At 45.6% G+C, this 11,536-nt stretch overlaps 1 protein-coding gene across 1 annotated transcript in view; it reads left to right on the top strand.

The window, feature by feature from the left end:
* The window catches only part of LOC123230572 (vomeronasal type-2 receptor 26-like), a 39,708-nt gene extending 30,612 nt beyond the window's left edge, over window positions 1-9,096 (top strand). Inside the window, exons 4-5 of the mRNA XM_044656706.1 lie at window positions 4,823-4,946; window positions 8,183-9,096. Coding sequence (XP_044512641.1) covers window positions 4,823-4,946; window positions 8,183-9,096 — 1,038 coding nt within the window. The remainder of the gene's footprint in view (window positions 1-4,822; window positions 4,947-8,182) is intronic.
* The last annotated feature ends 2,440 nt before the right edge of the window (window positions 9,097-11,536 follow it).

Below are 11,536 nucleotides of genomic sequence, written 5' to 3'. Positions count from 1 at the left end.
AGCCCTGGTCTTTTCTGTGCAAATACCTGGAATTCTTCAATTTTGTTGAATGCCCATACTTTCCCCTGGAAATATATAGTCAATTTTGATGGGTAGTTGATCCGTGGTTGCAGGCCCAGCTCTCTTGCCTTTCTGAATATTGTATTCCAAGCCTTACGGTCTTTTAGTGTGGAGGCTGCCAGATCCTGTGTGATCCTGATTGGTGCTCCTTGATATTTGAATTGTCTCTTTCTGGCTTCTTGTAAGATTTTTTCTTTTGCTTGAAAGCTTTTGAATTTGGCAATAATATTTCTAACCGATTTCTTCTCTGGGTCGAATATGGTGGGTGTTCTATGGATCCTTTCGATGTCTATATTGCCCTCTTGTTGTAGGACTTCAGGGCAATTTTGCTGAATAATTTCTTTTAGTACGGAGTCCAGGTTTCTATTAATTTCTGGGTTTTCTGGAAGACCAATTATTCTCAAATTGTCTCTTCTAGACCGGTTTTCTTGGTCTGTCACTCTCTCATTGAGATATTTCATATTTCCTTCTATTTTTTCAGTCTTTTGACTTTGTTTTATTTGTTCTTGTTGTCTTGAGAGATCATTGGTTTCTAATTGCTCGACTCTAGCCTTTAGGGACTGGTTATCGGCTATAATCTTTTGGTTTTCGGCTATAATCTTTTGGTATTCCTTTTCAATCTTGTCATTTCTGGTGTTCAATTTGCTTATCAGTTCATTTGATTTCTGAGCCTCACTTTCCAATTGCAAGATTCTACCTTTTAAACTGTTATTTTCTTGCCAGATCTCTTCCATTTTCCTCAGAATCTCAGTTTTGAACTCTTCCATAGCTTGTGAGGAGTTTTCCTTATTTGAGGAGGGTCCGGATGCTTGTTTGTTCTCCTCCTCTGTTTGCTCGGTTGTCTGGATTTTCTCTGTGTAAAAGCTGTCGAGTGTTAAAGACTTCTTCTTTTTGTTATTATTCTTTCTCTTCTGAACCTCCTGATGCTGAGTAGCCATCATTAGCCCAGCAGCTTCTCAGCTTTATCCTCGGGCTCAGTGTCTGTTCCCAATCTATTGGCTCCTGAGGTCTGAATTCTGGTTTTTTCCAAGGTCAAGCCCCCTGGTGGGCCCTCTTGCTTGATCCTCTGCTGGAGGTTTCTTTACAAGTCTCAGGGCACTGTTTCCACAGTCGTATACCTGTCTGCACTGGTTCCCCACTTAGGCTTAGTTCTGCCTCCACCCACGCCTCTACTCAGCCGGCTCTCTGCGCCCAGCGTCCTGCTCTGGCGCGCGCGCTCAGATTTCGCGTGCTTTTTTTGACTTAATGGGGTCCTAAGTCTTGCTGCTGTCAGGAACAGGTCCCGGAGCTGCTGATGACTCGATGGGTGCCCCAAACTTGCTCTATTTCTTTTTAGCTGGGTTCGGAGCTATAGGTGAGTGTGGAGGGGGTGGGGGTGGGGCGGTTGCTCAGCTCGCGATTTAAGGAGAGCCCTTTTTAGCTTGGAAATGTCTCGATTCCATGTACCTTCCACGCTGTGCCCTGTTGTGGGGTTCCTCCGTTCGTCTGGACTTGTTTTTATGTCCCCTTGAGGAGTTTTGTATGTTTCGGTCAGGAGAGGTTAAGAGCTGCTTCTTACTCTGCCGCCATCTTAACCCGGAAGCCCAGTCCATGGGTTTTTATAGAGGTGGTCCCAAATGTCTTTTGTCTTTGGCTCCTGCCACCTTGGGTGAATTCCAAATTCTGTAACCGATGATCCTGTCACTCAAGCTGTTCTCCATCTTGCCCAGAAGTTCCTTGCTAAGAGGTTCCTCTCTCTCCATCTTGTTGGTTTTTGACTACTGTAATTTTGGGGCACTTTTTAAAGGTTGATTTGGAAGGATTCTCAGAGCAGTTTTCAGCTTTTACTATATTAAGCCACCATCTTTGCTCCCAACTCCAAATGATAACTCTTGGGCCAGGTACATATATATGCATTCTTGGAGCTCAGTTATTCAGCCTCTCCTCCTGACCATCCCAAGACATCTTTAATTGGTGATAGCTAATTAAAGAGGTGACCCATCAGACCTTTAGTCCTTCCCCAAACTGACAGGTGAAGTTTTGCACATCTATAAAAAAGTATTACTATGCAACTTTTCCCCCTGTCAGCCCAAGTCTGTGAAAGGACCACATTCTTCAGGACGAAGAGAATTCACAAATCTGTAGACTGAATGGAGGCATGTCTGAGACCTAGCTCAGGAATCCTCCCTAATATAGCCTTTTTAACGCAGGACCATGATATGAAAATAATACAGTATATAAAATAAATTTTCTCAGAGGCATTTGGAGATATATTTGAGGAGTTGGGGTGTCCTGTTGTGCCAAACCATTTTTTGTTCTTCTGCCATCGTGGTTGTCATTAATAGTAGACTTTCTTAATTTATTTAATGTTTCCTGACTCCTTTATTTGTTCTATTTTCTTTGAATAAAGTGTACTTGTCAGGCACTTCGGATAGCTACTTTGCTATCTTGGCTTTACCTCTTCAAGGTCCCATTTGAAACAGGACTTTTTATTCTAGGGCCAATGTATTTTCCTCTGTAACAGAGAGCCTCCCATTTTCTCTTTTCCTTTTAATAAATTTCTGAATGAAAAGGAATAGTAACCATTCAAGTAATTGGTGCCAAAATGTGGAAAATTATTATTGTTTAAATCAAGAAGGGATTTCAAAGGTTATCTAACGTATCCACTTAATTTTACAGGTGAGTTCACTGAGGCCCCCAAAGAGCAAGACTTTCTCCAGATCCTCTGCCTTCATGTTCAGTGTTCTTTACATTATCATACCCCTTTGTAACTGAAGGCAATAAATTCATTTAGATCCATTCTGTTCATCAGATGGCATGGAGGCCTCCAGATGTCCTGGTGCCTTATCCTAAAAACTTCATTTGGTTTAGATTTCACAATCTGTGAAGATTCACAAATGTGAAGATGGAATAAGGTGGGACAGTTGGATTTTTTAAGTCAGACAATTAAAATGACACCTTTGCTCTTCTAATCACAGGTACAATTCTTACCTCACTAAATCTAGTCCACATTGAATATACTGATGAACAGAAAATATCCCACGGATACTTCCAAAATAGGAGGATAGTGGGGCAGCTAGATAACTCAGTGTATTGAGAGTCAGGCATAGAGATGGGATGAGCTGGGTTCGAATCTGGCTACAGACACTTCCTAGCTATGTGACCCTGGGCAAATCACTTAATCCCCATTACGTAGCCCTTCCCACTCTTTTTCCTTAGAACAAATACACAGTATTTCTTCTAAGAAGGAAGGTAAGTGGTTAAAATTAGGATGATAGATCTTGATTAGATCTTAGAGGCCTCATAGTCCAATCCCTTTCCTTTTTACGGATGAAGAAACTGATGTCCTTTGAGGTTGAGTGATTTGCCTTATATCCTATAAGAAGTAAATCTCTTCAGGGACATTTAAACTCAGTTCTTCTAATTTCAGAAGCAACATTATTTTCATCATGCCACAGAACCACCATTTTTCTCTTCTCCCATTTAAGTAGGCTTCTGAAGGAAAAAGTAAAAATTATCATCCAAGTAGATGTTTGCTAACCTTGGGGTAGTTGGCATCAGAGTCATTAGAGCAGGTGGGGACTTCGAATAACATCTAGTCTACCCTCTTCATTTGATACATGAGGAGATTGAGCTTCAGAAAGATAGTGACTTGCCCACGACGTTTCCAAATCCAGTATTCTTTTCGTTGTCCTATACCTATGTGAGTATGAGTAAAGCCTCCAGTGTTATTAATTTAGGTGAAGAAATGGTCTCTTCCTATGTAACTGACAAATGGGTTGACTTCTGCATTTCTTTTTTTTTTTTAATCTTACCTTTCCTCTTAGAATCAATACTGTGTATTGGTTCAAAGGCAGAAGAGTGGTAAGGGCTAGGCAATGGGGGTCAAGTGACTTGCCCAGGGTCACACAGCTGGGACGTGTCTGAGGCCAGATTTGAACCCAGGACCTCCTGTCTCTAGGCCTGACTCTCAAACCACTGGGATACCCAGCTGTCCCCTGACTTATATAGTTCTTAAAATTGTTAGCTGAATTTCTGGATCAAAGAGTGTGCACAGTTTTAAAGCCTTTTGGGCATAGTTACAAATCGCTCTCCAGACTTGTTGGATCAGATCACAACTCCACCGAGAGGGCAATAGTATCTCAATTTTCTGCATTGCCTCCAACATTTATTATTTCCTTTTCTGTCCCATCATCCAATCTGATGGTACCTTAGAATGGTTCTAATTCTCTAAGTATGCCATCATCTCATCTGTGAAGAATGATGCTTTTATTTCTTTGTTGCCTATTCTAAATCCTTCTATTTGTTTTTCTCCTCTTACTGATCTAGCTAGCATTTCTAGTACAGTCCTTAATAATATTGGCGAGGATGGATATCCTTGTTTCACCCCTGATCTTACTGGGAAGGCTTCTAGCATGGCTTCCTTACAGCTACTGCTTGCTTATGACTTTGGTAGCTGGAAGAAGCCGAGCCGGGTGGTTTATAAGTATCATCTTATACGATCCTCTCAACAGTCCTCTAAGATAAGTACTATAAGCCCACTGGAAAGTTTAACAAAGTGCTATAGACTGAGGTTAAGTGACTTGTTCAGGGGCACCCAGCTAATATGTGATGCTGGATTCGAACTCAGGCCTCCCTGACTCCAAGTTCAGCACTCTATCGATGTTGTCACTTAACTTGCTATGGAAGTGGCTTTCGAAGCAGGAGTTACATAGAGAATAAGCTTCCTTTGTCTGCCCCAGACCTCAGCAGCTCTCGTTCCATTCTCCTGTGACTGTCTCAGGTTCCCCAGGCAGTGTGCAGCGACCCCTGTGGTACTGGATTCAGGAAGACCCCTTTGGAGGGGCAGGCCGCCTGCTGCTTTGACTGTGCCCGGTGTCCAGGAGGGGAGATCTCCAGCCACACCAGTGAGTTTCTGCAGGGAGCTCCCTTCTTTGGCCAAGGATACAGGAAAACCCCAACAGGCTCTTCTCGTTCAGTCACGTCCAGCCCCAAGAACATCCCCGTCTGAGCAGAAATCCGACGGTCTGCTTTAACTCGGGCTAGCTCTGTCCTTCCACAGCAAAGTCAGCGTCCAAGTCATCAGGAGGAGAAAATAACACCTTCCCACACAGACTACCATTCCGAGGAGCCCGCAGAGAAGTCAGGCTCGCATCTGGGAGCTCAGGCGCTTCGGGGAGGGCTCTCGCTGCTCGGAGATGCTGGTCCTGCCTTGCAATTGATTTGGGGATAAAGTCTGTATTCCCGACACCTTACCGATTGTTTGTTGGCTGACTGTCTACAGTAAGCTGGGCCCGCCGCCCAGGGGCGCTCGCCAGCCTGATGGGGAGGCGCTATCCCTCCGCCAACTTGCAGGGCGGTCCCTGGAGTGGAGAGTCCTTGGGAAGCACCTGGTGTGGCACCACCTTGTGCTGTTCTCCTCTAGCTCAGGAACCTCGGAGAGCTCCCTGGCAGAGCTGTTTGGCTCCACTCTCCCTCCACACACTGAAGGGTATTTCCAGGATGACATCCACTCCGAAAGACCCCCGCCCCAGTCTGTTCATCAGGACCGTGTCTGGTTGGCCCGGAGTCAAGCAGGGAAGGGAAGGCAACTCACAATGGACGCGGAGAATCGGCCCGAGCTTATCCCAGAAAGGAAGGCTGATGGCTTGACAGCCAGCCTTGGCAGGGCTGTGAGATCTGGGGTACAACCCCGCCCCAAGAACCGAAAGGAAAAATGACTCCCAAAGCGGTCGAGAGGCCCCTGGTGGGGGGGAACAGATTTCTACCAAGGGGCCACGAGATCATTAAAGAAGAGCAGGAGTAGACGTTGGGTAAGTCTAAAGAGTGCAGGGCAGGAGGAGAGGAGATGCTCCCGAGGGGAAGGCCGGGAAGAGGTCTGTCAGAGCGATTGCTCGGCACGCTTGGCAGGAGTTACTGAGGACAAGATTCCCACGGGTTGGGCAGCCAGAGATGAGCTGCGATCTTCAATAACGGAAGGAAGGCACAAATCGACGAGGCTGCTGATGCTTCTGAACATTTGAGGGCTTGAGGAAGTTTAAGGACCGAAGGAAACGGGCAGGCAGCCAATTCAGCCCACCAAAGGCTGGTGGTGGGAATGTAGAATGAACTGAGGAGCTGAATGTTCCAATGGCCGACTTTGACTGTCCCGTATAAATCTGGTTTGTGGCTTCGGGGAGGCAGGGATGTTCTCATTTCTTCAGAGATCTCCTACCTTTTCAACGTGCTTTAGTCCACATAGGAAACCCAGAGCAATCTCGTGACACTGCAAGGTTCCCTGTGGGCCAGCCATGGACCGATACCCACATTTCCCGACTAACAGCCCAATATTCTTCCTCTCAGCCTCATTATTCATCTCACATACTAAGTTTGATCCATGGAATGTCATGTGAGAGTCAGGCTTGCTAGGGAATGCTAAAAGCGTTGGGTCTTTGGGGGGATATTTTAACCAACATAAAACATGGTAGCTATGAACCCATGGGCTGGGTTCTGTGGAACATGGACCTATGACTGAACTCCTCAAGGGAACTCCTGGATTTGGAACTGCCTCTAACATCGTAGGGCGGCACCTTAGGTGAACTGTATTACCTTCGTTTCCAAGTATTGAGGGGTTGAATGGTTTCCATAGGATTATAAGAACATGTAGCAGAGGCAAGACTTGAACTCATGTCTTCCTGGCCTTGCAATCAGCTCTCTATGACGTACCCCTCACTGTTCAAAGAGTGACATTCGACAATGAATGAACTCAGGAGATTAACTGGGGCATAATAGAGAGGAGTGAATGTGCACCTGATTTGCAGGGCTTGTGTAGTCAATCTACCATCAGATCTTGGGAGAATACAGAAAGCTTCCTTGACTCATCCAGTGACAATGCATTTGAGCAGGGGTCCGCAACATATGGCTCTCAAGCCACATCTAGCTCCACCACCCGACCAGCCAGTCCGGGCAGAGCCCCAGGATGTGCCCCAGGGGGCCCTTCAGCCCCCGCCCCATATTCCAGAGCCTTCTGCCTCCATCCTCCTCCTTCTGCAGGCGTTTATGGCTTCCACGGCCAAAAAGGTTGCCGACCGTTGCATTCGAGCCTTGCCTGAAATATTGTTTTCAAGTCGGGATAGGAGGGACAAGAGGAAAGTAGAGCAAAGGCTGATTGTATGAGAAACTCCTAGAAAGTGGACAACATTTACACCAAGCCCTAATCTGTTCTGCTGCCTCGCTGTGGGAACACTTGGGATTCTCCCCCACAGCGAGGATAGTTTCTTGACTTAGTGATGCACTGGATGACTGTGACGATAATAACAATGATCACGAGTATTTCTACAGTGCTTCCGAATGGTGCTCTCTCTGTTATAGCATTTGAATTCCACAGTAACATTCTTATCCACATTTCACTGATATAGAATCTAAGATAGACAAAGGTGAAGTGACTTCCCAGCTTCCCACAGCTACTCAGCATCTGAGGCAGGGTCTAAACTCAGGTCTTCCTGACTCCAAGTGCTGTGCCCTATTCCTGATGCCACCTACTTCCTTACACTGTCTAGTAAAATGACAAGATTTCCATAGAGATTTGTGGCATCACCAGCAGATGGGTCTATTTGGATTTTCCCCTCTGATGTCATAGAGGTGAAACATTTAAGTTATAGAAGATGAGATTAAATGGAGAAGAAAAGGGCTTGTCTAGGGAAGAGACAGCCTGCTGACAGCAAGGATGGGTCCAGGGTCCCAGAGAGGGTTTTGGGAATTTCCAGCATAAACTTCAAGATCTTCTGGACATGGAGAGGAGGTTAAAATACAGTCAATCTCCTATGCCAAAACCAAGGGGAGATAATTCAGCCTCTGATCCAGTGAAAACCTGACTTTAAACCACTTTGAAATTAAAGGATATAAAAGAATCCACTGTTAAGTAAAAGGAATACAGAGAACCAGTGTGTTCTCTGCCCAGCCAATAATAAAGGATGTGAACAGAGTGGGCCTGGCCTTGGGTGCCGTGTTGCTTGCCAGTGACATTGTCTTTCAGCAGAGGAAAGAGGATTTTGAATCCTGTGGAGGCAGAAGGAATGGCTTCAGCTCTCATGGCTCTGGCCTCTTTCTGGGCATGGGTAGAATTCTTTGAATCTAAACTTGAGCCCTTGTTTTTCTCCTGCAGATGCAGAGCAGTGTACAAAGTGCCCAGAGGCTGAATATCCAAACAAGCAGAGAGACCGCTGCCTCCCCAAGACTGTGGCCTTCCTGAATGTGGAAGAACCATTGGGCATGACTCTGGTCTTTGTGGCTGTTTCCTTCTCTTTACTGACAGCTCTGGTTCTATTGATCTTTGTGAAGTTCCAAGACACCCCCATAGTCAAAGCCAATAACAGGACTCTCAGCTACACTCTCCTCATCTCCCTGATCTTCTGCTTCCTCTGCTCTCTGCTCTTCATAGGCCGTCCTACCCCTGTCACTTGTCTCCTCCAACAAACAGTGTTTGCTGTTGTCTTCACAGTGGCTGTTTCTTCCATTTTGGCCAAAACCATGATTGTGGTTCTGGCTTTTAGGGGTGTTAGACCAGGGAGCAGGATTCGTACATTCCTAAATCCTCGAGTGTCCAACTATGTTGTCCTCATCTGCTCAGGGGTTCAGGTGATTCTCTGTAGCACCTGGCTGGGCACCGCTCCCCCCTTTCCAGAGGCTGACACTCACTCTGAATATGGCCACATCATCATTAGATGTAATGAGGGCTCCGTCCTTGCCTTCTACTGTGTCCTGGGCTACATGGCCCTTCTGGCCCTGGCGAGCTTTACTGTGGCTTTTTTGGCCAGGAACCTACCTGACACCTTCAATGAAGCCAAGTTCATCACCTTCAGCATGCTGGTGTTCTGCAGTGTCTGGGCCTCTTTTCTGCCCACCTATCAGAGCACCAAAGGGAAGGCCATGGTGACTGTGGAGATCTTCTCCATCTTGGCCTCCAGTGCAGGGTTGCTGGGCTGCATTTTTATTCCCAAATGTTATGTGATCCTCCTGAAGCCAGAAAGGAATACCCAGGGACAGATCAGGAATAAAATGGATTCTAGGAGCAGCTAGGTGGCTCAGTGGATTGAAAACCAGGCTCAGAGATGGGAGGTCCTGGGTTAAAATCTGGTCTCAAACACTTCTTAGCTGTGTGACCTTGGGCAAGTCACTTAATCCCCATTGCCTAACCCTAAGCACTCTTTTGCCTGAACATTTTCTGGAGCATGACCTCATACTTCCAGGTTGGAGAATAAGAGGCTTGAAGAATAATCCACATTAATCTGGAATTGCCATATTTGGCAGCTGTGGTGAGGGTTGAGCATTAATTAATGTACTGTGGCATCTTCTGGCTACTTTGTCTGTAATGCAAGATTACTGCAAGAATCTCTTGCATTTTCAAAACCAACTGAAGCTATCATGGCAGTTAAGGAAACAGAATGTTGACCCAGCCTGGCCCTGGTCTCACAGCCAAAAACCATTGGAGCTAGGACTATAAATATTCCTAGAGTACCAACTGTGGGGCTTTTGGCTGGAGATTTCCTCTAACCTGACCCAGACATCCTGCTATCTCCTGCATCTCCCCTTGGGCTCTGGGAGGAGGGAATTTGGGGGGGGTGGAGAACGTGGGAAATTAGTTTACCCAGGCAGGCAGGGACAACCCTAAACCAAGCCATTATCCTCATCTGTTGACCTGCTAGACCTTTCTACATCAGGGTAGTGAAATTTAGCTGTGGCTGAGGGGCTGGTTCCCTCAGCCTCACTTCTACCTTCTGTGACCCTTTCCCAGCACTGACTTCAACCCTTAGCAACAGCTTCCCAGACCTTAATCCTCTCCCCTCAGCTTACCCTTGCCTTCAATAAACCCCTTGGCCTTTATTCAAAGAGCTTCTGTTGATTCATTTATACCATCAACTAGGGCCAAGGCTGAAGAGGGAAAGATAGCTTTCCCTTATTTCCTGAGGTGATAAACCAGGCATCTTTCTTGCTCAGAAAGTGAACCAAGCTTCACTTCCTGTTGGCTTTCAGTTTCCATCAGCAGGGGAAGGGCATCTTACTCCTTACCTCAAGGAGCTTAGAGATAACAGGGAGAGACTGAAACATCTCAGCTCAGGCGCACACAACCCTGGCTGAACTAAATCGTCCTCTACTAAAGCTATAGTCTCCCTGCCTAAAAGACTTAGCTGGTACCACCCTGCCCTCTTGTATAAGCTTCTATTAGCCCTATTATTTCTTTATAACATGTCAAATTCTCCTCACGTAGTCTAGATACTTAAAGTACCACTGACTACTGTTGTCTTGAGGATATTGCTATTAAGCTTTATAGACACGGCTAACCATGCAGTAAGTCAATTTGGGGAGGACAGATTTTTCAGAATATCTGTAGTTTTCAGTGTCATCCCTTGGACAGTGAGGTGGTGGTGGGGAGTGGGAGACAAAGAATTAGGAGGAAACGCTCCCATCTCCCCTACCAAGTGTCAGTTCCCATCAAGGATTCCTTCCCCACCAGACTTAATCACATCTTAAATTGTTGAACCACACTGACTCCACTTTGTTACTCCATTCTGGGATGGGGAAGATGAAAAAGTGAAATTCCCTGAAATCAGGAAAAGGAACATCCAAATCCCCCAAAGTGTCTGTATTCAAGCCAAGGAATATGGAGACAGCAACTTATTGAATAACATGGGTCCTGTTTTCAGAAAACACATAGAGATTTCCTGTGATTTGTAACTAATAAAACGATCTACATCTACCTTTGGATCTGACTGGGTTTCTAGTTGGCATAGCCTCAGTCCTTAGTCTCTAAGCAACAGGTAAAGATGGTACAAATTCCCAATCATGCATGCAATAAAGTTCTCACACAATTCCCATAACTGAATAACATTTTCTCACAAGACAGAAATAAGACTAGACCCATAACTGAATAGAAAGGGAACTGAGCTAGATCCAGAACTGAGTCACAAGATGGAGTTGGTATGGTTCACTCAATTCTCACAATTCCTTCAGGTCATAGGATGAAAGCTGGGGAAAATATCTGAAGTTGTTTGAATAGAATATGTCTTAATCTATGGAGATATGGATAATACAGCAAAGTCCCAGGAGTTGAACCATTTAAGTGCTGATTAAATCTAATGGGGAAGGAATCCTTAATGGGAACTCATACTTGGTAAGGGAGATGGGAAAGATTTGCAAGAAGGGAAGAAGAGAAAGGAGTTGAAATAAGTAAGAGAGAGAGATCTGCAGGAAGAGAGCAGCCACATGCCAGGAACAAAGTGACAAGGGGTTCTGGAACACAGAGAAGGGATAACGAGTGAACACCAACTGTTACTCGGGGTTCTTGGACTTCCTCTCTCTTGAGTTGAGGAGGTTTTGACTTCCTGTCCCCTGGAGCTGAATATCCTTACCCCTGTTGTTCTTGACTGGAGAAACCCTCCCTTGCTTGAAAATCAAACTGTTCCTGTATGCTGAAAGTGTTCCTGTCTACTAAGAAGATCTGTGACCAGCTAGCAAACAA

This window comes from Gracilinanus agilis, chromosome 1, assembly GCF_016433145.1.
Source record: "Gracilinanus agilis isolate LMUSP501 chromosome 1, AgileGrace, whole genome shotgun sequence".
NCBI lineage: Eukaryota > Metazoa > Chordata > Mammalia > Didelphimorphia > Didelphidae > Gracilinanus > Gracilinanus agilis.
Note: the sequence above shows the minus strand (reverse complement) of the source record. Positions and strands in the feature narration are given on the sequence as shown.